This window comes from Pongo abelii, chromosome 9, assembly GCF_028885655.2.
Source record: "Pongo abelii isolate AG06213 chromosome 9, NHGRI_mPonAbe1-v2.0_pri, whole genome shotgun sequence".
Lineage (NCBI taxonomy): Eukaryota > Metazoa > Chordata > Mammalia > Primates > Hominidae > Pongo > Pongo abelii.
In genome coordinates, this window is record NC_071994.2 from 133,435,428 (window position 1) to 133,457,390 (window position 21,963).

The 21,963-nt window shown below is 50.5% G+C and overlaps 1 protein-coding gene across 1 annotated transcript in view; it reads left to right on the forward strand.

Annotated features, from left to right (window-relative positions):
* The first annotated feature begins 502 nt into the window (after nt 1-502).
* Nucleotides 503-21,963, forward strand: part of ST14 (ST14 transmembrane serine protease matriptase) — a 51,350-nt gene continuing 29,889 nt past the window's right edge. Inside the window, exon 1 of the mRNA XM_002822697.6 lies at nt 503-864. Within this exon, the coding sequence (XP_002822743.3) occupies nt 784-864 (81 nt within the window). The 5' untranslated portion in view covers nt 503-783. The remainder of the gene's footprint in view (nt 865-21,963) is intronic.

The window sequence follows — 21,963 nt, forward strand, 5'->3', positions numbered from 1 at the left end:
GAAAGGGGGCATTTGAGGAAGCATCAGATGCTGCAAGTGGGCGAGGGGCGTTGGGACGGCTCAGAGGGCATCTGGTGGCGCAGCTCATGTCACTGGGCCTCCCCAGGGTAGCCGGGCGAGGCCAGCAAGCGCCTCTCGCCTGGAGAACAGGAGGCTGCGTAGCCGACGGGGAGGCTGGGCCAGGGGCGGTTCTGGTTTCTGTTTGGTTTTGGGGGGTTCATAAATGCGATTTAGTCCTGTAGCAAAGTGAGCAAGGTGAAGGGGAGAGGCCGGAGGCGCATGAGGAAGGAGGGAAAAGATGGTTGGCATCAAGGAGGTGGATAAAGGGCTGCCCTCCCGGGACGGGGCCCCTGCGAGGGCCGGAGGGGTGAGTGAACGCTATCGTGGTGATGGTGAGGGCCTTAGCGACCACCACCCGAGTGAGGCCCCCTCACCTTCAGGCCTAGAGCCGAGGGGAGGAGCCTCCCCCAGGGCCGGCGGGGGCGGGCAGGTGAGCCGGGCAGGTGCGCAGGCGAGCGCGGCGGGCTGGACGGGCCGAGGCCACACCCTGAAACTACCTGCGCGGGCCGGGCCGGAGTGTGAGAGCGGAGCTGCAGCCGGAGAAAGAGGAAGAGGGAGAGAGAGCGCGCCAGAGCGAGGGCACTGCCGCCGGTCGGGCGCTCTGGGCCTGCCCGGAACCCCGCCGCCTGCGCCCCGCGCCCCGCGCCCCGCGCCCTGCGGGCCATGGGAGCCGGCCGCCGGCAGGGACGACGCCTCTGAGACCCGCGATCGGCCTCGGGGACCATGGGGAGCGATCGGGCCCGCAAGGGCGGAGGGGGCCCGAAGGACTTCGGCGCGGGACTCAAGTACAGCTCGCGGCACGAGGTGAGCGCGGGCCGGGGACCCGGGGCGCTGGGAAGCTCCGCCCGCCCGACCCTGCAGCGCGGCGCTGGGCTCGGCCGGCTCCCCTGGCGTGTCCGTCGGTGGCCGAGCTCTGGGCGCACAGGTGGAATTTCCTGTTCAGCGGGTGCCGGGCCGCGGGCGGGCGGGGCTGGCCGGACCTTTGGTACCGGACCGGCTGCGCCCCGTCAGAGGGAGGCGGGAAGCCCCTGGGCCTTCCCGCGCCCTCGGTCCTTTCCCTGAGTTGAAAAAAGGGGCTCCGTCTCGGCCCCTCCATGACTCTCGCGCTGTTAGTGAACATCCGGAAGAAACCAGGGGCTCGGAGTGGGGTTATTTGGGAGGAAGTGAAATTTCAGGAGGGTTTGGAGTCTCAGCCATCCTTGGCCTCTGCAGAAAGTTTCTTTTGTCTCTCGCCTTCCCCGTCAAAAGGCGCTTTGGGACCTCGCAGAGGACAACTGGGAGGCCGGGGCTTTGGCTGCCATAGGGGCTGGAGCTAAGAACTCCAGAGTTGGGCTTGCCTGGGCTTCTCGAGAGGGGATGGAGCCCTTTGGGAAGGCGGCTGTATGGGAAGGGATTTGGGAACACATACATGCCTTGAGCCTTTTGCAAAGTACCGAAACAGGAAGCTCTTCTTTGGCAGAAAGAACAATGAAAGACCTATTGAAAGATCTCAAAATGATTACATGTTCCTGTATGGAGTTGGGGATGGGTCGCTAGTAACTTCATTGACCGACCCACCTAGGTGGTAGTGCCCGGGCGGGACCAGCAGCCAGGTCTCTACCCTCTCTGTCCAACGCAGACCCCCAGGTTTCCTGGAAGGCCAGGCCATACCAGGTCAGGGCGGCGCTGAGAGGCAGGGGCTGTTTGGCAGAGAGTTTTGCTCCTCTGCAAATGATGGCCTCCCTGCCCTGCCAACCCTCACTTTCTCCCCTCCTCCTGGGTGCCCCTGGGCTCCATAGCCTCTGCCGTTGCTCCCTGAGTCAGGCCTGATTTTGGTGCTGTCTCAGATCAATTCCTTTTGTCCGAGCACCATCCCGACCCAGGGAGCTTGCAGAAAATCAAACGCTGGGGCTTTGGAGGCTGCCTGCACCACAGACAGGACCTGGGGCTGGGCTCTGCTATTTTCTCCACTTTTCACCCTCAACAAGGAGGAAAGCTTCCAGTGGACCTGAAGGCTTGGGCCCTTCCCCTGGCTGTGCCTGTGCCCTGCTGTGAGGCAGATTCACCTTCTCTTCCTTGCTGTAATTGCTGTGTTTGTGTCCTTGCTAATTGCCTACTTGGGGCTCTAGACTCCCTGCCTCTTCAGCAGAGATCCTGCTGTTTGGAATTTGTTATTTCGGGGCAGTCCGGTGCCCCCACCCCAAGTTTGTTCTTCCTGACTTCCCTTTCTAGGACTCTCCTGCCCACACGGGGAAAGCAGGGTCTTCTTCCTGGTCGTGTGGTCCAGCCACCTCTCTGAGCCATCTCACCACCCGACAAGTGGCCAGGCTGGCGCTCACCTTCCACTCACCCCCAGGATCCCACATTCAGCAGACTTGTCTTGCCCTGGCTTTAGTTTCCCCCGTCCCTGCTCATTTCCTCCTCCTCTGCGAAGCTCATTTGCTCTCTGCGCCCTTGGGCTGTTCCTTCTCCCTCTGCCATTTTCCTTCTCATGGCTTGCTCTTTGTCTTTTCTCCTGCCGAGCTTTATTGAACTAACTCAATACCTAGTCCTGGGTCAGGCATGGGTGAAGGGAAGGCTCTCAGAGACCAGTAAGATGTGGTTGTTTCCTTTAAAGAACATCCAGTCTTGAGAGCAAAACTAAGAGACGAATGCCAAAGTTAGCTGCGAGGCGGAGTGTCCAGAGGAAGTTGGCCAAAGCTCATTTCCATGTCTTGCAGATTCCTCCCATCCCTGGCTCATTTCCATGTCTTGCAGATTCCTCCCATCCCTGGCCTCACCAGAAATCCCAGTCCCTGGGATCACCTTGTAGTGTGTGTTTGCAGCTAGAATCTCCATCCCTGGTCGGGAGGTGTGGCTGCTGCCCCTGGGTTTACTATCTGGGTCAGCAGAGCCTGGCCCACAGGGTACTGTTGTTTCTGGGTTCCTTGTCCCCAGTTGCATCCATCCCTGCACCCTTGTTTGGTGGTATTTGTATCTGGCTGTCCCCTTCTCAAGGCTGGTTGCGCCGCCCCTGCCCCACCCCTGCTGCTCCCATCAAGTGTTCTGCATGGCCTTCAGAGTCCTGATGCACGTTACTGCATCTGGGGATGGTGTGAGCCCTGCCTGCGAGCAAGCAGGGAAAGAGATGCCACTTCTTATGGCCATTAACGAGAACCAGGAAGCCTGCCTTCCTGAGGGTCTTGATTCCTGTTGAGTATTTGATGGTGAATATGAAGCTGCCTTGACATCTACTGGTTCCTTCTCAGATCACGATTGCCCTAGGTAAGACTCAGAATCCCTTAGGCATCCAGAGACCAAGGTTGGAAAAATCGGATGTTGTGTGGCCAAAATCAGATGTCTAGGGGCTATGGTGTAAAACTCTTGCTATTTAGAGAGTCACCTGCTTGTTAATTGGTCAACCATTCAGGCATTCATTCACATAACAATATCTGCTAGGTAACCCACTGACTGAACCTGTGCCAGGTGCTGGGAAATAGCAGTGAGGAAGACCCTAGACTCACAGCCCCTGTCCTTGGGACCACTCAAGGTAGTGTGGGATACAGGGAACTAAATTCTGACTCATGAGTACTAGCTTCTGGATACGCACTGGGTGAGCACATGGCATCTCTCTAACCCAGGCTGGAAGGACCAGGTCAGCAAATTGGGGCTGCAGGCATCTGTGATGTGGTGGCAGGAGGTAACATGCAGCGAAGACCCGGGGCCGCCTTGTCTAGCCACGTGATCTCAGAGATGTTACCCAATATCTCTAAGCCTTGGTTTCTGTGGCTATAAAATGGGGATGACATATATGTTCCAGGTTTGTTGAAAGGATTAAGAGGGATACTTTACATGAAAGCCCTTTGTAGGTTGCAGTGTGGTGTTCAAATGATGCAGCTTGAGTTTTTGAGTTGAAAGGGACTTGAGACAAGCAAGAAGATAATATAGTATCAGTAGGACGCCTGTCGAGAGGCTGAGAACCCAGGTTGTCAGTGGGGCCCTGACCTCGCAGAGGAGCCATGCTGCCCTGCCAAACACGTGGAAGTGCTCCAAGGATTCAAGGAACTACTCGCCAGCAAGAGACCTCTTCCTAAGACCTTCTGATTTTCATTCCCCCCCTTTACCCAGCTTCTAGGAGAAAGCTCTTTCTATGAAAAGAAAATGTGTGCCAGCTGCATATCCCTTTCTCCTTCTCATCCCCTGCCCCTCCCACCATAGAAAATTAAACTTTTATTTTGTTTTGTTTTTTAGACATGGGGGTCTTGCTATGTTGCCCAGGCTGGACTCAAACTCTTGGGTCCAGGTGATTGATCCTCCTTGTCTCAGACTTCTAAGTAGTTGGGATTACAGGCATGAGCCACTGTGCCCACATAAAACTTTAGAGAACTGCCTTTTTTGTTCTCTAAAGCATGTGCTGGGCAGGTGTGTGCAGTGGGTGAGGAAGAGGGTTGGGAAGGCAGAAAGCAGCAGGAAGCTAGGATTGTCCCATAGGTGGGGCTTCAGCTGCTGGAGTAGACCGGAAGTCTGCCTTCTCCGGGGACTTTCTGGACCCTTCCCTCCGCCTTGGTCCTGAGAACACCTGGAAATTCCTCGTTTAGGAGTTGAGAAAACTGAGGAAGAGGAGAAGATGCCCCTAGTTTGGTGGCTGCCTTCGCCTGCTCGCAGTGGAAATGGTCAGAGGGTGGATCTGCTCAGAGCCGACTGCTGGCCTGTTGCCACGTTGTCACGGGCTGCGGAAGGAGAACGAGTCACAGCTCCCTCCCCCTATCTGACCCTCACTCTGCTCCCTGGGAACCAGACTACCGGACTGCCTACTGCTGTGGCCAGTGGCCTCTATCCCTCGGAACACTGTGCCCCTAAAGTTCCCAACGTCTGTTCCTTCTCTGGTCTGTGGTTCTGCCAAGGCTGGTGGCTCATGTCTCTCTTAAAAGAGAAGTTGTCTTTGGAAGAGGAAGGGAAATGTGACAGAGTCCCCTGGGAGCCCAGGTCCTGAAGATGATGTTGCTTCTGATGTTGTGCGATGATTACTAGAGTGTCTAGACTACTAATCATCATGAATACTGATCATCATTAGCATTTATTGAGCATGGCTTGCTGTTTGTCTTTTTTCCTGCCAAGCTTCATTGAACTAACTCTGTACCTAGTCCTGGGTCAGGCATGGCTGAAGGGAAGTAAGATGTGGTCTTACTGGTCTTTGAGACCAAGTATTACCCCTCTCAGAGATAAGTGTTGCTATTATTACTTTTTTTTTTTTTTAGACAGGGTCTCCCTCTGTCACCCCGGCTGGAGTGCGATGGTGCACTCATGGGTCACTGCCACCTTGATCTCCCAGGCTCAAGCAATCCTCCTGCCTCAGCTTCCTCAGTAGCTGGGACTACAGGTGCAGCACGCCTGACTGATTTTTGCATTTTTTGTAGAGGCAGGGTCTTGCTATGTTGCCCAAGCTGGTCTTGAACTCCTGGGCTCAAGTGATCTGCCCATCTCAACCTCCCAAAGTGCTGGGACTACAGGTGTGAGCCACCACACCCAACCTTATTATTATTGTTATTATTATTTTGAGATGAAGTTTCACTCTTGTTGCCCAGGCTGGAGTGCAATGGCATGATCTCGGCTCACCACAACCTCCGCCTCCTGGGTTCAAGCGATTCTCCTGCCTCAGCCTCCTGAGTAGATGGGATTACAGGCATGCGCTACCATGCCCAGCTAATTTTGTATTTTTAGTAGAGATGGGGTTTCTCCATGTTGGTCAGGCTGGTCTCAAACTCCTGACCTCAGGTGATCTGCCCACTTCGGCCTCCCAAAGTGCTGAGATTACAGGCGTGAGCCACCATGCCCAGCCCAGCCTTATTGCTATTACCTTTTTATAGGTGAGGAAAATGGAGCACAGGGAGGCTAAATAACTTGCCTGAGGTCGCAGAGCAAAACAGTGGCGGAATCTGGATTGAAGCCCAGGTAGTCTGGCCCTGTTGTATCGTATGTGGGCTGTGACATGCGAAACAGGGCTGTCAGCCCACAGGGCTCAGGAGGGGATGGAATACTAAAGGTTGAGAATTCATCAGATTTGGGTAAGAAACTGGATTTCTCTCCTCAGGATGTTTCTGAGATGCCTGGGACTAAATTGTAGAAACCATTTGGTAGGATGGGAATAGAAACGTATGGAATTCTCAGAGTTCTTAGCCTGGCCTGGTTGGCAGTGGTGAGAAGTGTGTTTGGGGTTTGCTCAGAGCTCATGGATAGTAGTTGCCCTTTTTGCTTTGTTAAGAATCTTTCCAGAAGCAGCTCCCTGCTAAAAATTCTGTTTCAGATGCTCATATTTTCAGAATTTCCCTATTCTGCCTGGGCTTAGCAATATTTTGGGATTTTCCCCTGAATCCTGTGACAGTCGGCTAACTGATCAAAATCTTGGATCCTTTGACTCTCTTTGGCCCACGTTGGTGATGCTGAGGTGGTGGTGGGGATGATGATGGTGGTGGTGATGTTGAAAGGGTGGAGAAGAATGTGATGACAGTTATTTCTACCTTTCACTAAATATCTGCACTTCAATTCATGACCTCACTTTATCCTCACAACAGCTATGTGGGAAAAAAATGCCCAGTTCACAGATGAGAATACTGAGGCTCAAAGGGTTTGTGTAAAGGCAGTAAGAAGTAGAGCAAGAATTCAAACTTAGATCTGCGCAACTTCAAAGCCTGGGAGCTCACCATGATGCCATTATAAAATTGTATTCCTGAGATGATGGTGAAGGTTGCGTATCCCCAGCAAACTGCTAGAACACGTTATTCACCAGAGAGCTGTGAGCACATAAAAAGGAAGTGGTGATCACCTGGTGCCAGTGCTGGTGTGCTACAAACATCATAGACCAACTTGTCTGGTTTCCCCTTTTGATGAGGTTCCTTAGCTGGTGGACCAGGAGCACAGCTGGAGATATGATTTCAACAGGCTTTACATAGAGGTAGCTTTATGTATCATACATATGATTAAAAATTATGGTGGAAGTTTTCAAATGAAAACCAATTCACTCACCTCTGCCAACAAATCACTTTTCACGCCTCTTTCCCCTCCTTGCTGTCTATGGTTCAATGTATCTAGTTGGTCGTTGTGCACACACCACTTGTTTCTTGGACAAGGTGTTTTATTGGCCTCCTGTCTGCCGCGTATGGAGCCCTGGGCGCTGGAGGATTGAAGGTCTGGTAGGCTTGTGTCTGACTGAAAGGCTGTGCCTAAGGCGGGGTCTGTTCTTGAATCCATGTCACTTTGGGTGGTGACCTCAGGCTGCTCGTCACCCCTTCCTGGGTTCTGTGCCATTTCTTATTTAGTAACAGCTCAGATGATGACTTGGGGCATTTGCCTATCAGCTCCGCAGATGACACCAGCTGGGAGGGAAAGGCTGATACCTTGTATGACTTGATTATGAGTCAGAGCATCTGGACAGCCTGTCTGATAGGCTGCGCTGGACAGAACGCAACCGTCTGGGTCAGGAGTCAGTGCTTCGCTCACCGAACCACTTCCCTCAACCGTGGAGCAGAAACCACGAGACCCAGAGTTCTGAGTTGACAGCGGGCCCAGGAGAGACCAGGCATGGAAGTGTGACTGCCCAAAGTCGAAGTGTGCTTTCTTCCCCCCATGTTTTTATTTGGTTATACCTTTTAAAGTTATTATTGAAAGGCTAATATATACATATTTAAGAAAAACTTGGCCAACTCAGATAAGTAGTAAGAATTAAAAAATGAGGCCGGGCGCGGTGGTTCAAGCCTGTAATCCCAGCACTTTGGGAGGCCAAGACAGATGGATCACTTGAGGTCAGGAGTTCAAGACTAGCCTGGCCAACATGGTGAAACTCCATCTCTACTAAAAATCCAAAAATTAGCCAGGCATGGTGGTGGGCACCTGTAATCCTAGCTACTCGGGAGACTGAGAGAGGAGAATCACTTGAACCTGGGAGGTGGAGGTTGCAGTGAGCCGAGATTGTGCCATTGCACTCCAGCCTGGGTGACAGAGCGAGACCCAGTCTCAAAAAAAAAAATTTTTTTTTAATAAAAATGACACAAACACCCCTACAAAGACATTTTAACAATTTGGTATTGCGTATGCGTGTTTTCTAAAAAAATTTTTTCCTCATTACCACATTTAGGAAGCTTTTCTTTTTGAAGTCACGCAATATAGAAATGTACAGTGTAAAATGTGAAACTCCTCTGAAATTCCCTCTCCCAGATTTTAGAGCCTCTATAAATAGTTTTGTTTATATTCTCCCACAAGTCTTGTGTGCGTGTTCTGCTGTTTGTGTGCACACCTATTCTCCCACAAATGGAGTCATCACTAATTCCACTCTGCAGTAAAGACGTGATTTTATTAATGAACTTATTAAACATTTATTAGATATCGTACCTCATGCTAGATTTGTGGAGCAAGGCAGACCCCCTTCCCTCCCCTATCACAGGAGTCTGGGAGGGAGGTGTTGGAGAGATATCTCCCAGAATTACTCCAAGGAGATGCCTGAGCTGAGTTTTGAAGGGCAGGAGTGACTATTTGTTTTTTTTTCTGAGATAGGGTCTTGCTCTGTTGCCCAGGCTGGAGTGCAGTGGCGCGATCTTGGCTCACTGTAACCTCTGCCTCCCGGGTTTGAGCAATTCTCCTGCCTCAGCCTTCCAAGTAGCTGGAATTACAGGTGTGCGCCACTGCGCCAGGCTAATTTTTGTATTTTTAGTAGAGATGGGGGCCATCTCTACTAGTAGAGATGGGCCAGCCTGGCCCATATGGTGATCTGCCCTCAAGTGAATCCTGGCCTCAAGTGATCTGCCTGCCTTGGACTCCCAAATTGCTGGGATTACAGGCATGAGCCACCGTGCCCAGCCTATTTTTTTCATTTAACATTCTATCTTAGATAATAGCTTTTCCATGTCATTATCTACTTTTCGAAAAACCATTTTTGATTGCCTTATAAGCTTTCATCAAGGGAACATATCATTCTTTCCGTCTTCTTATTTTAATCATTTTATTGTTTGGGTGTGTTACTTGAATGCATCGTTGGACAATTAATAGAAAAAGAGCAAAGAGAATGAGGAAGGTAATTGGCAAGCAGACCCTGTGGAGGCCACACTAGTCAGACCTCTTGTGGGTTATGCTGGTGAATTCTGGAAACGGTGTCTTCAAGGGAAGATGACTAAGGGTGAGATTGAACCAGATGGCCAGGGTTTAGGAAACATTTTGTTTGAATGATCAGAGGAGTTGAGCATGTTTAGCCAGAGGAGGTGCAGACTGAGAGAGCACACGAGCACTGATGTAGAGCTTCCACTGGAGCGTCTCCTGAGTGGGGAAACTAGGCTGGTTCTGTTGCAGTGCTAATTAGTGCAGAGGTGATAGCGGTGCTGATCACACTTGGTGGAAGGAAGAGCTTCCTAATACTGGTACTAAGGAAAATGCTATTTCTTCCAAAAGGATGGTCCCGCGGGGATGAGAGGTGGGTGACATGACCTGTAGAATATGTCCCAGCTCTGAGAATCCAATTTCAAGGGTAGATCCAGCAGTTTTCCCCTCGCTTGTATCCTATTCCCCCAGGACAGAGTCTGGTTCTAATAGAGGACACAGACCTCCTGGTGCCCTCCCCTGGGGGTGGGGACCCCTGTTTGCATAGTTGGTCCTTTCCCCAAAACAGGTGCTCAGATTTGTAGCCGTGGAAGAGTGTTTTAGATCCTAACCAGTTCTAGAGGCTGCAGGAGGGCTTGGGTTTTTCCCACTGGCTTCTGCAGATCCCTGGGTCCACCAAGTCAGAAACAGACGGTGGCACCTCCATGCCATGAAATACGACTCAGCACTGAAAAGGAACAAGCTGATGGATGCAACGACTTGAAGGACCTCCAGGGAATTTTGTGCAGTTAAAAAAAAGCCAACAGTCCCATACATACCACATTATTTATTTATATAACATATTGGATTTTTTTTTTTTTGAGAGCGTCTTGCTCTGTCCCAGGCTGGAGTGCAGTGGTGTGATCTGGGCTCACTGCAACCTCCGCCTCCTGGGTTCAAGCGATTCTCCTGCCTCAGCCTCCCGAGTAGCTGGGATTACAGGTGCGTGCCACCACACCCGGCTAATTTTTGTATTTTTAGTAGAGATGGGGTTTCGCCATGTTGGCCAGGCTGGTCTCGAAATCCTGACCTCAGGTGATCCACCCGCCTTGGCCTTCCAAAGTGCTGGGATTACAGGCGTGAGCCACCACGCCCATCCTATATAACATAATTTTTGAAATGACACCATGTTAGCAGTAGAGGACAGATTAGCGATTGTGGAGCTGAAGGGGTTGGGGGCAGGAGGGAGGTGGCTGTGGTTACAGAAAGCCATGGGCATCCTCGTGTTGGAGCTGTTCAAAATGTTGACTGTGATGCTAGAGACAGGCGACTATGCTAGCGATGACATAGATGGAATTTAATACTCAAGTGAGTATCAGTGAAACGGGAAGTCTGAATAAGATCCGCGGATGATACTGCTGTTGTGGTATTATGATATAGTTTTATGAGGTGTGACTACTGGGAGAAACTGGGCAAGCTGTACAAGGATCTCAGTATGATTTCCTACAACTGTATGGGAATCTACAAGTATCTCCATAAAAATGTCAGTAATAAAAGGCACACTAGCTCGTGAAATCAGAATGTGGATTTAATAAAAAGTCAAGAAAATGAATGAAAAGAAGTTACGAGGTGCTGGCTGCACCTCTTGTTTCTCTTGTCAGGTTTTGGGGGATCTGCCTGGTTTTGCTGCTGCAGGCAGATGCTTCTGCTCTGAGTCCGCTGACTTGGGGCAGGAGGAAGGTGGGGCGGCTGGGCCGGGAAGTAGGTCTTTGGCACATAAGGAGAGGGCTGGTGCAAACTTAGTGGGATCGGAGAGGCAGAGATGGAATTTTCCGGCTAGAATTGGCAAAAGAGGTTATGTCCTGGTGTGTGTGTTTTCGGGGCAACACACTGAATTGAGGACCAGGAGAGATCTGGCAAAGTCCAACCTTAAATGGGGCCTGAGGACAGTGGGTGGCCAGGCCAGGTCTGACCCCAGAGAGCCTGGGGGACTGTCAGCAGAGCCCTGAGGTGTGGACTGAGTATTTTCTACCCTTCTTGTTTGAGGGCACTTGGCAACCGGCGGATTATTCCAGCCTGCCCTGGGGAGGCTGCCTAAGTCTGGCTATGGGGAGAGAAGACCTTCCATCAACCCATCAATTAATCAATCAAGTGCTAACTCTGGGCAAGGTCGAGGCTGGAGGGGGAGGGAGAGAAGCAGTAAGAAGAGGAAACCGGGGCACTGTGACCAGCCAGGACTTCCTGGTCCACCCAGCATGGTGCAGGTTGGGGGAGAGGTGAGGCCCCAGGGAGAAAGTACTGTGGCTTGTTGTGGTCCCGGGAGGATTCCTGGCAAGGCTCAGCTTTGGCCTGTGTGCTTGAGGGCAGGCAGGGTTCGGTAGGTGGTAGGGGAGCCCAGCCATTCTGAGCAGGCAGATGGGTCTACCTAGGAACCTCTCGGTTCCTAAAAGGCTTGGGGGCCTTTCTGGCTAGAGCCAACGTCAGAGTTGGGGGAGCCAGTGCCCTTAGACCAATGTTGAAGGAGTGACAACCCATATACAGTGGTGGACACAGCAGGGGCCCGTCTCTTGGGCCCAAGAAGTGGGTTTTGTAGTAGATAGAGTTTTGCAGAGTGTTCCTTTTTTTTTGTTTGTTTTTTTTTGAAATCAACACCGTATTTATTGATTTAGACTACTTTATTGAGGTATGATTGATACACAAAAAGCTGTACCTTTTTGTGACATTAGAGACAGGGGTCTATGATAGCAATGACAGAATGGAACTTAATATTCACATGAGTAGCAGTGAAATGGGAAATCTGAATAAGATCCACGGATGATACCGCTGTTGTGCTTATCACGAATGACAGCAAGATAGTGTCAATTAAGACAGCTATTTCAAGCTACTGATGTCCTGCTCTTTTCTCTTGTTTTTTGTTTCTTTTGTTTCTATTTAATATGTACAACCTGATGAGTGTGGACGTATGGAAACACCAGTGATACCATCCCATAAGTTAGGCTGCAAAATACCCATCACCTTCCAAAGTTTCCTCCTGCCCTCTTTATCTATTATTCTATTTATTTATAATAATAATTACTATTTTGTGATAAGAACACTTAATACAAGGTCTCTTATTGAATGTATGGACCACCTTTTGTGTATCCATTCATTCGCTAAGGAGCGCTTAGGTTGTTCCCACATCTTGGCTTCTGTGAACAGTGCTGCAGTGAGCATGGGATGCAGCTCTCTCTTCAGATCCTGGTTTCAATTCCTTCCTTTGGATAAATACTCAGAGGTAGGCTTGGTGGATCTGCAGAGCATGATCTCTCTGGGCTTCAGTTCGCTTTTCTGCAATATTGCGGGGGTCTCGTGAGTGGCAAGGTCAAAGACAACCAGGTCCCTGCACGTTTGTGTCTTTCCACAAGGTCAGACTTTTATTGATGCAATTTCAATCATAAACACCACTAGCCACATGGAGTTCCCAAACAGACAATTCTCCTTAGTACTTCCTGTTCACTCAGGAGGCAGAGCCTCGGGCACACAGGCTGAAGCCACTCCACAAGTCAGTCAACATTGCAAGTCATACATGATCATATACTTAATCAATATATAAATGTATAGATTAAACATCTCACATCAAAGTAACACTTATCATCAAGAGAAAGCGGTTAGGAAAAAGGGTTAATGAACCAGTCCAGGGAGAGCCACGAAGACAAAGACCCCCTGCCCTGGCCTGGGCAGTCTGTTGGTTTCGTGGGGAAGAGTTTCTGATGTTGGCAGAGCCTTCGCTGGCAGATGCTAGGTGCTAATCACGAGTGACAGCAAGAGAGTGTCAATTAAGACAGCCATTTCAAGCTGCTGAAGTCTTGCTCTTTTCTCTTGTTTTGTTTTTTGTTTCTTTTGGTTGCCTTTTTTTTTTTTTTGATACGGGGTCTTGCTCTGTTGCCCAAGCTGGAGTGCAGTGGCGTGATCACAGCTCGCTGCAGCCTTGACATCCCAGGCTCAAGTGATCCTCCCACCTCAGCCCACTGAGTAGCTGTGTCACCATGCTAAGCTAATTTTTAAAAAAAATTTTGTAGAGATGGGGTCTCACTGCATTGCCCAGGCTTGTCTGAAACTCCAGGGCTCAAACAATCCTGCCATCTCAGCCTGCCAAAGTGCTGGGATTCCAGGCATGAGCCACTGTGCCCGGCTGTCCTCTGCAAGCTCCGCCTCCCGGGTTCACGCCATTCTCCTGCCTCAGCCTCCAGAGTAGCTGGGACTACAGGTGCCCGCCACCACACCCAGCTAATTTTTTGTATTTTTAGTAGAGATGGGGTTTCACCATGTTAGCCAGGATGGTCTCGATCTCCTGACCTCATGATCCTCCTGCCTTGGCCTCCCAAAGTGCTGGGATTACAGGCGTGAGCCACCAAGCCCGGCCGTGGCTGTCCTTTTCTTATGGCCACAGAGTCCTCTACTGAGGACAGACAGTGGAGGAGTGTGCTTGTGTATGTCCTTGTCTGGTTGGATGCCATGTTTATTTATTTGCAAAACATCTTGTCCCTGTTGACAAAGTGAAACATAAGATGAGGTCTTTTTCTAAGATGGAGTTATTTATGTCAAGGGTGCTCTGTACAAGCCTCACACATCCGCAATGGGACCCTACAGGAGGGCAAAGAACCAGCTTCAGTGAGGACTGCCTGACACAAGTCTCTTCTTTCCTTTCTGGGGAGCCAGTGCAGGGGAGGGTTTGGCGTAACCAGGCGAGTGGTCAGGACTGAGAGCCCTGAGCTGCTGGGGCAAATACTTTTCTCTGTGCCTCAGTTTTCCCCTCTTAAAAGTGGGTTAATAACCACTTATGGCCTTCCAAATAGAACATAGTTAGCTAATTCCTTCTAATGACTGAGGCCTACCTACCGTCTCTCTTTGATTTTAATTTCTCCACTCACTGTTTACCCATCTGCCAAAAGCCAGGCAGTCCCATTCCTCCCTCTGGTTTGGTGGAGCAGCTGGAGTTCAGATTCAAACTTCAAAACAAAATGAAAGGCTGTGCGTGGTGGCTCACGCCTGTAATCCCAGTACTTTGGGAGGCAGAGGCAGGCAGATCACCTGAGGTCAGGAGTCGAGACCAGCCTGGCCAAATGGCGAAATCCTGTCTCTACTAAAAATACAAAAATTAGCCAGGCGTGGTGGCGGGTGCCTGTAGTCCCAGCTACTCGGGAGGCTGAGGCAGGAGAATCGCTAGAACCTGGGAGGTGGAGGTTGTGGTGAGCTAAGATGGTGCCACTGCACTCCAGACTGCACGACAGAGCGAGACTCTGTCTCAAAAAAAAAAAAAAAAAAAAAAATCAAACACCCCCCCGCCACAAAAAAAATGAAAGACCTTAACAGCACAAGTCTACTGTGTGGGCCTTAGTGGGGAGCGACCTGGCAGGTCTTTCCAGGAGCCCAGGAGCCAATCCTTGGCTGGCCCACATTTACCCGCCCTTGTCACTCTGTCCCGACCCACGGCTCCAGGAGGGCTCCGCTGCTGTCCCGCTTCTCTGCAGCCCCTCTGTCTACTCTCTGTGGGAGAGAGAAGAAGGCCAGCCAGGGTGTCCCTACCCACTTGCACCCATGGGTGGTTTACCCCACAAGACCAGAGAGTGCTGGCCAGGTCGCAGCATGCTCTGGGCCTCAGCTTACACATCAAGCTTCTGGTAGTTTCCAAAAACATTTTTTAAAACAGTGAAAACCTTGTTTCAAATACTTTTTTTGCAGAGCCGGAAAATAATGAAACAATTGGCTTGAAGCAGGAGCAGGACACAGAGGGTCTCTGGATCATTCCTTAAGACAAGTTAGGGATTCAAAACCAGACAGACCCACAGCAGCAGGAGGAGAGAGTCTGCCCACAGGCTGCAGCCCCAGGAGCTGCTCTTCCACCTCTGAGGTCTCCCAAGGGATTGTCCCATCCCTCCTCCCGGGGGCCCACAGCCAGATGAGGGGGGCGGTGACCACAGCAAATACACTCATTATTTTTGGACATCTTTGTGCCATGTAGGTGTTTTCAATAAATATCACGTCTAATTCTTACAGCAGCTAGGCTTCATTTTCAGATGAAAAAAGGGTTAAGAGAGGATAATTTATCAAAAACCCAGATAGCTGAAAGTGCGGCAGAGCTGAATTTTGAACCCAAATCTGTCTGACTCCAAATCCAGTGTTGCTTTCCTGGGCCCTCTGCTGCTTCTCCTGGGGGGTGGGGTGTGTGGGTGTGGGGTGGGGGTGGGGGTGGAAGTTATTACCAACTACCCGTATAGAACCACCCTTGACGTAAGTAACTCATCTTAGAAAAAGACTTCATCTTACATTTCATAGGGCACTTTGCCAACAAGGACAAGGTGTTTTGCTGATAAATTTAAAGACTGCATCCAAACAGACAAGCATACTCCTCCACTGTAGTCCTCACCAGAGGACTCTGTGGCCATAAAAAGAGCAGGACTTTGGCAGTTCACCCTCTGCTGTCACTGGTGATAAGCACCCAACATCCACTGCCAAAGGCTCTGCCCATGTTACAGACTCTTCCCTGAAAGACTGATGAACCAGCCAGCCTAGCCCAGCCCAGATTTTTTTTTGTCTTTGTGGCTCTCCCTGGACTGGTTCATTAACCCTTTTTCCTATCCCCTTTCTCTTGGTATGTTTTTCAGGTTTTGCCATAAATGTTACCTTATGGGTTCCTGATAATTATAAGTCTAGTATATCTTGCATGGCTCTGCATGCCAAGAGAGCAATCATGTAGGAGAACTGCAGGTTAGGTGGTGCTCCTAACAGAAGTGTTCTCTGAATTTCATTTATGATTGGAATTTCAAGCGGAATGGCAAATTCATTGTATCTATCACATGCCATCCCTAAGATAGCTGATTTTTTTGGATTCGTTTGGCCTTGTGTTAGATTTTTTTAAGTCCGTCTCCAGATTTTGCTGGGTCTAAATATGGGTGGACAGATCTCCAGGCTGATGTGATCCAGTCCCAGAGGGCTAGAACATATCTTGACTGATTGGTGTTTTTTTTTGTTTGTTTGTTTGTTTTTTGAGATGGAATATCACTGTTTTCTTTTGTCTTTTCTTTTCCTCTCTCTCTTTCTCTCTCTCTCTCTTTTTGTTTTTGAGATGGAGTTTTGTTCTTGTTGCCCAGGCTGGAGTGCAATGGCACAATCTTGGCTCATCGCAACCTCCGCCTCCCAGGTTCAAGTGATTCTTCTACCTCAGCCTCCCGAGTAGCTGGGATTACAGGCATGTGCCACCACACCCGCCTAATTTTTTGTATTTTTAGTAGAGACGGGGTTTCTCCATGTTGGTCAGGCTAGTTTCAAACTCCTGACCGCAGGTGATCTGCCCACCTCGGCCTCCCAAAGTGCTGGTGGGATTACAGGCATGAGCCACCACACCTGGCCTGGAGTCTCACTCTTTCTTGCCCAGGCTCGAGTGCAGTGGTGCAATCTCGGCTCACTGCAACCTCCACCCCCTGGGTTCAAGCGATTCTCCTGTCTCAGCCTCCCGAGTAGCTGGGACTATAGGCGTGTGCCACCACATCCAGCTAATTTTGTATTTTAGTAGAGACGGGGTTTCACCATGTTGGCCAGGCTGGTTTCAAACTCCTGACCTCAAGTGATCCACCTGCCTCAGCCTCCCAAAGTACTGAAATTACAGGTGTGAGCCACCACATCCAGCCTTGGCTGATTTGTGGTTCTAATGGTTTACGGTTTGGTAGTTTTATAATAGCTCATGACAGTTCCTGCTTGTGTAGGGATGCGATGCATTTCTGTGCCTGATAGTACCATGGTGTCTGCTGCATTCTCCCACAGATGGAGGGGCCAGTCTGCATCTGTGCTCTGTCTTTGGCAAAAATCTGTTCTCAGTTTCAGTAACTCTGCTGTGGTGTATTCTCTTTCCCCACTGGTGTCCTGAGGACTGTGATTCTCGTAGTTATCATTGGTACCTCTTTTTCTAGTTATTATAGGTCTTGCTGTATATACCCACCCCAAGGTCACTGTAATCTCTTAAGTTCTCTGCAGGAGGTTCCTTTGGTCCCAGGGGTTCCTCCATAAAAGTTACCCCTGACAGGGATTTACTTTTCCTTTTTTTCTCTTGTCTTTTTTTTTTTTTTGAGACGGAGTCTTGCTCTGTTGCCCAGGCTGGAGTGCAGTGGCGCGATCTCGGCTCACTGCAAGCTCCTCCCCCCGGGTTCACGCCATTCTCCTGCCTCAGCCTCCCGAGTAGCTGGGACTACAGGTGCCCACCACCATGCCCGGCTAATTTTTTGTATTTTTAGTAGAGATGGGGTTTCACCATGTTAGCCAGGATAGTCTTGATCTCCTGACCTCGTGATCCACCTGCCTCTGCCTCCCAAAGTGCTGGGATTACAGGCTTGAGCCACCGCACCCGGCCTACTTTTCCTTAAAATTATTTGAGCTGGCTGTTTGCCCGTCTGGCAATCTGTGAGATACTTTGCGTTAAAAGTGCAGGGATTTTTTCTTTTGGGCTTAACTTTTTTTTTTTTTTTTTTTTTTTTTTTGTTGAGACGGAGTCTCACTCTGTCACCCAGGCTGGAGTGCAGTGGCGCGATCTCGGTTCACTGCAACCTCTGCCTCCTGGGTTCTAGTGATTCTCCTGCTTCAGCCTCCCGAGTAGCTAGGACTACAGGCCCGTACCACCACGCCTGGCTAATTTTTTGTATTTTTAGTAGGGATGGGATTTCACCGTGTTAGCCAAGATGGTTTCGATCTCCTGACCTCGTGATCCACCTGCCTTGGGCTCCCAGAGTGCTGGGATTACAGGCGTGAGCCACCATGCCTGGGGGGGCTTAACATTTTTAGGGTCCTCAAGTCTGACTGTACATCCTCAGGGGGTCATACGGGGAGTCTTTCTGACTTCCAACTCTATTTGGGCAATGGTTTGATTTCCCACCTTAGCCAACCGGATGAGTGGGGGTTATGCAATAATTGGCTTCCTCTTCTTTCAGCCCAGTTAAAAATTTGTTTTTAGGCTGGGCGCGGTGGCTCACGCCTGTAATCCCAGCACTTTGGGAGGCTGAGGCGGGCAGATCACGAGTTCAAGAGATCGAGACCATCCTGGCAAACACGGTGAAACCCCGTCTGTACTAAAAATACAAAAATTAGCCAGGCGTGGTGGCAGGTGCCTGTAATACCAGCTACTCGAGAGGCTGAGGCAGGAGAATCGCTTGAACCTGGGAGGTGGAGGTTGTGGTGAGCCGAGATGGCGCCATTGCACTCCAGCCTGGGAGACAAGAGCGAAACTCCGTCTCAAAAAAAAATTTTTTTTTATTTTGCCAATCGCCATCTCCTAAGTTGAGACCATGCTTGCTATGAGCCTTTCTGGCCCCACTAGCTTCCTAGCCTGGCATCAGCCAAGACCTTGTCAGCTCTTGGAGCTACAGGACCTGGGTGAAGAACCTCATCACCTGAGGTTTTCCTCAGGGAGCCAGACTTTCAAGGTGAAGTGAGATGACGTCTCTTTTTGAAGAGGGTGGCAGTTTGTTTTTTCAAACGGCTTGATTTCTAATTTAAGTTTTAGTGGAGGCTTTGGCCTTAGCATCGACTATGCCAACTACGCCCAGTAAGCTGACTGTGCCAGTTCTCATGAGCGGTGCGAGGTCCTAACCAGGTCCATGCACCTTTGTGTCTTTCCACAAGGTCAGACTTATTGATGCAACTTCAATCACACAAGGCACGAGCCGCATGGAGTTCCCAAAGAGACAGCTCTCCTTAGTACTTCCTGTTCACTCCGTAGTCACAGCCTCAGGCATACAGGCTCAAACCACTCCAGTCAATATTGCAAACTATACATAATAATATTCTTAACCAATACATAAAAGTATAGATTAAACATTCCACATCAAAGTGACATTTAACATCAAGAGAAAGGGGATAGGAAAAAGGGTTAACAAACCAGTCCAGGAAGAGCCGCGAAGATAAAAAGAGTCTCCTAGTGTGAGCTGGGTCATTTGTCGGTCTTGCCGGGAAGAGTTTCTGATGTTGGCAGAGCCTTCGTTGGCAGATGCTGGGTGCTTATCATGAGTGACAGCAAAACGGTGTCAGTGAAGAGGGCATCTCGAGCTGCCGAAGTCCTGCTCTTTTTATGGCCACAGAGTCCTGTGGACCAACAGTGAAGTAGTGTGCTTGCGTGTTCCCTTGTCTGGTTGGATGTAGTCTTTATTTATTAAGCAAAACGTCTTGTCCCTGTTGGCAAAGTGCCCTATAAAATGTAAGATGAAGTCTTTTTCTAAGATGGCGTTACTTATGTCAAGGGTGCTCTGTACAAGGCTCCCGGTCCCTTGGCGCGTGGGGAGGGCCCTGGGCAGTGCTGGGAATTGGGACAGAACTTGAAACCTGCAGGAGCTGGCTGCTCGCTGGCAGAGAACCACTGGGTTTCTGTGTTGACGACGTCCTCCCAGCTGGCTGAGTCAGGCCCTGGGGGACTTTCCTTCAGGCTGTAACCAGGTGTGGAGACTTGTGGTTTACTTCCTTCAGTGGGAGTTCTTGGCCGTGGGCCAGCTTTGTGTTCCCCTGATGGGCTGGGGTTACAGATCTACAGATATTTCTGGATCTTCCTTGGGGCCCTGCAGCCCCACCTGTTTTCCAGCAGCTCCTTCTGGCGGGGCGGCTGAGGGCGGTGACGGGTCAAAGGGAAAGGTGGGCAGGCCGGGGTTTTGGGGTGTCTGCCAGCAGCTGGCTGGGCCTGCAGCTGGTCCTGTGCTCTCCCAGGAGGAGCTGGAGTGTGTATTTCTGGGAAAAGTGATAGCCTCAGGGACTTCTGGGACGATGCTTATAACCAATTGTGGGAGGGTCCCCAGGGCGTGGAAGCAAAGTTCGACCTGGCACAGCAGCTTCCCTTCATCCCAGGTGGTTGCTCAAAATAGACCAGCTGAGACTCTAAGCCAGCTTCTCCTGCTGGTGACAGGAAGGGGTGAGCCTCCTGGAAATGGTGGGTGGAGTTTCTCCAACTTTCAGGTTCCCAAGAATGACCTGGGGCACTTGATAAAAACTTCCAAATCCCAGGCCCTACTCCTGACGCGTGACATCAGCATCTCCAGGGAGAGGGGCTTGGGAATCTGGATGTGGAACAAACACTGCATTTGTTTCAGTTGATTTTTATTGTTCTTTTTCACGACCAGACAAGTCCGGGAAATGCTGGGGGTTGCGATCAATGGGAACCATAGGCTTTTGCAGGTTTCGTGAAAATTGGCTTGTAGAGCGATCGATTACCACTGGTTGGGGAGTGGGTGGGAGGGTTCCAGTGTAGGCTTTCTTTTCCTTTCTCATTTGCCCCTTGGTCATCCCCAGATAAGCACTCAAGTGTCCTCTTTTATGAGGCCCTGTGCTGGGCCCTGGACTGCCATGGTGGCAGGTGGGGTGAAGTCCCGTCCTCAGGAGCCTGCTGACCGCCTGCTCTGTGCACAGCTGCTGGAGCTTCCCTGGGGCTGCTGATTTAACTGGGGAGGGCCTGTCTATGTGGGGTCCCTCCCAGCTGGAGACAGGTCCCTTTTATAATCAGCAGCCTGATGAAGAGGCCTTCCTGCAGCATCCCTCTGGTATCATTCTCAGCTCAGCATTGCCCAGATGACAAACACAGAGTTCGTTCTTGGCAGTCATTCCCTGCTGTCATCTGAGGTGGGCTCGAGCCGTGCTGGGTTTCCGGGGAATCTGGCCAGGATCCAGCACAACCTTGTAGCCAGTCCGGCAGGGAGCGGCCACGAGGTTGTGCTGGCTCGGTCTTTCCCTTGCAAAGGAAGGCATCTTCGACCTGCCACAGAATGCTTTCTTCCCCGGGGAAACCCTTGCAGGTGCTCAGGCTCTACTTTCCTTTCTCGCTTGAACAATTACAGGGTTAGTTTATGGTTCTCATGGCCCTGGTGGGGGTGATGACGTCATGGGATTGAAACCCGTCCCACCTGGGAGTCACTGAGCGTGTCAGTCAAGAGCCTTGGCCACAAATCAGTGGCACTTGGCAGCAGCACACAAATCCAGCCACCCCTGTCCTTGTCTCAGGTCTGAGCAGCACAACTGTGTCCCTAGCTGGTGGCATCGCCCCTGCCCCTTGACCTTGATCTTCAGCCTCAGAAGCAGGTTACCCACTGTCATGTGACTGCCCTTCATGGTCCCTCCCCAGGATTCCAAGGGGCCTCTTGAGGTTTCCAGGTTCAGCCCCTTCCTTCCCAGCAGATCACACCCAACCTTAGCCACATGAGGAATGATCTTTAGAAAGGGTCTGGCCCGAAGCTTCATTTTTCCCTGTCTGCTTTGGTTGGAATCTTGTGTGGCTTTGTGTGCAGTTGGTAGTATTTTTGTTGTTGGTAAGTGTAGGGGCCCTTCCCCATTGCTTTTCTCTAAGGATAACCATGCTCTGAGCTACCCATGGCAAATTCTGGCTTTGGACTTCTTGGTCCCCAGAGCCAGTAGGGTCGTGGGCCCTGGAGAGTTTGCACTCAGTGGCAGGTCTAGTGTGTGTCTGAGGAACCAGGAGAGCGTTCCTCTCAGAGGCAGGATTCTCTGGTTGACTCACACAGAGTTTTGTTGGCTCAGCATTTAGCTTTCAGCCCTGGTGAGTTTCTCTGACTTAATGGGAGTAGGCTGGCTGCAAGAATCTTTCCTATATTATCAAATAAAATAGGTCTCTTTTTTGGCTCTCTAGAAATCAGTGTTTTTTTTCTTTTTGTTTTGGAGAGCCCGGCCTTGGGGAGGATATGCATCTAGTGTGCTTCAGACAATGAGATAAGATAAAATAGGGCGTGCTCCAGGACCTCTCCACTTCCCCTTCCCGGGTTTCTGGATCTGACCCTTCGCTCCCTGCAGAAAGTTGGGTGAGATGACAATGGTCTGATCTCATCCCTGCTGGGTGGGATGGCAGTTGTCCCTCTTGGGTGAGAT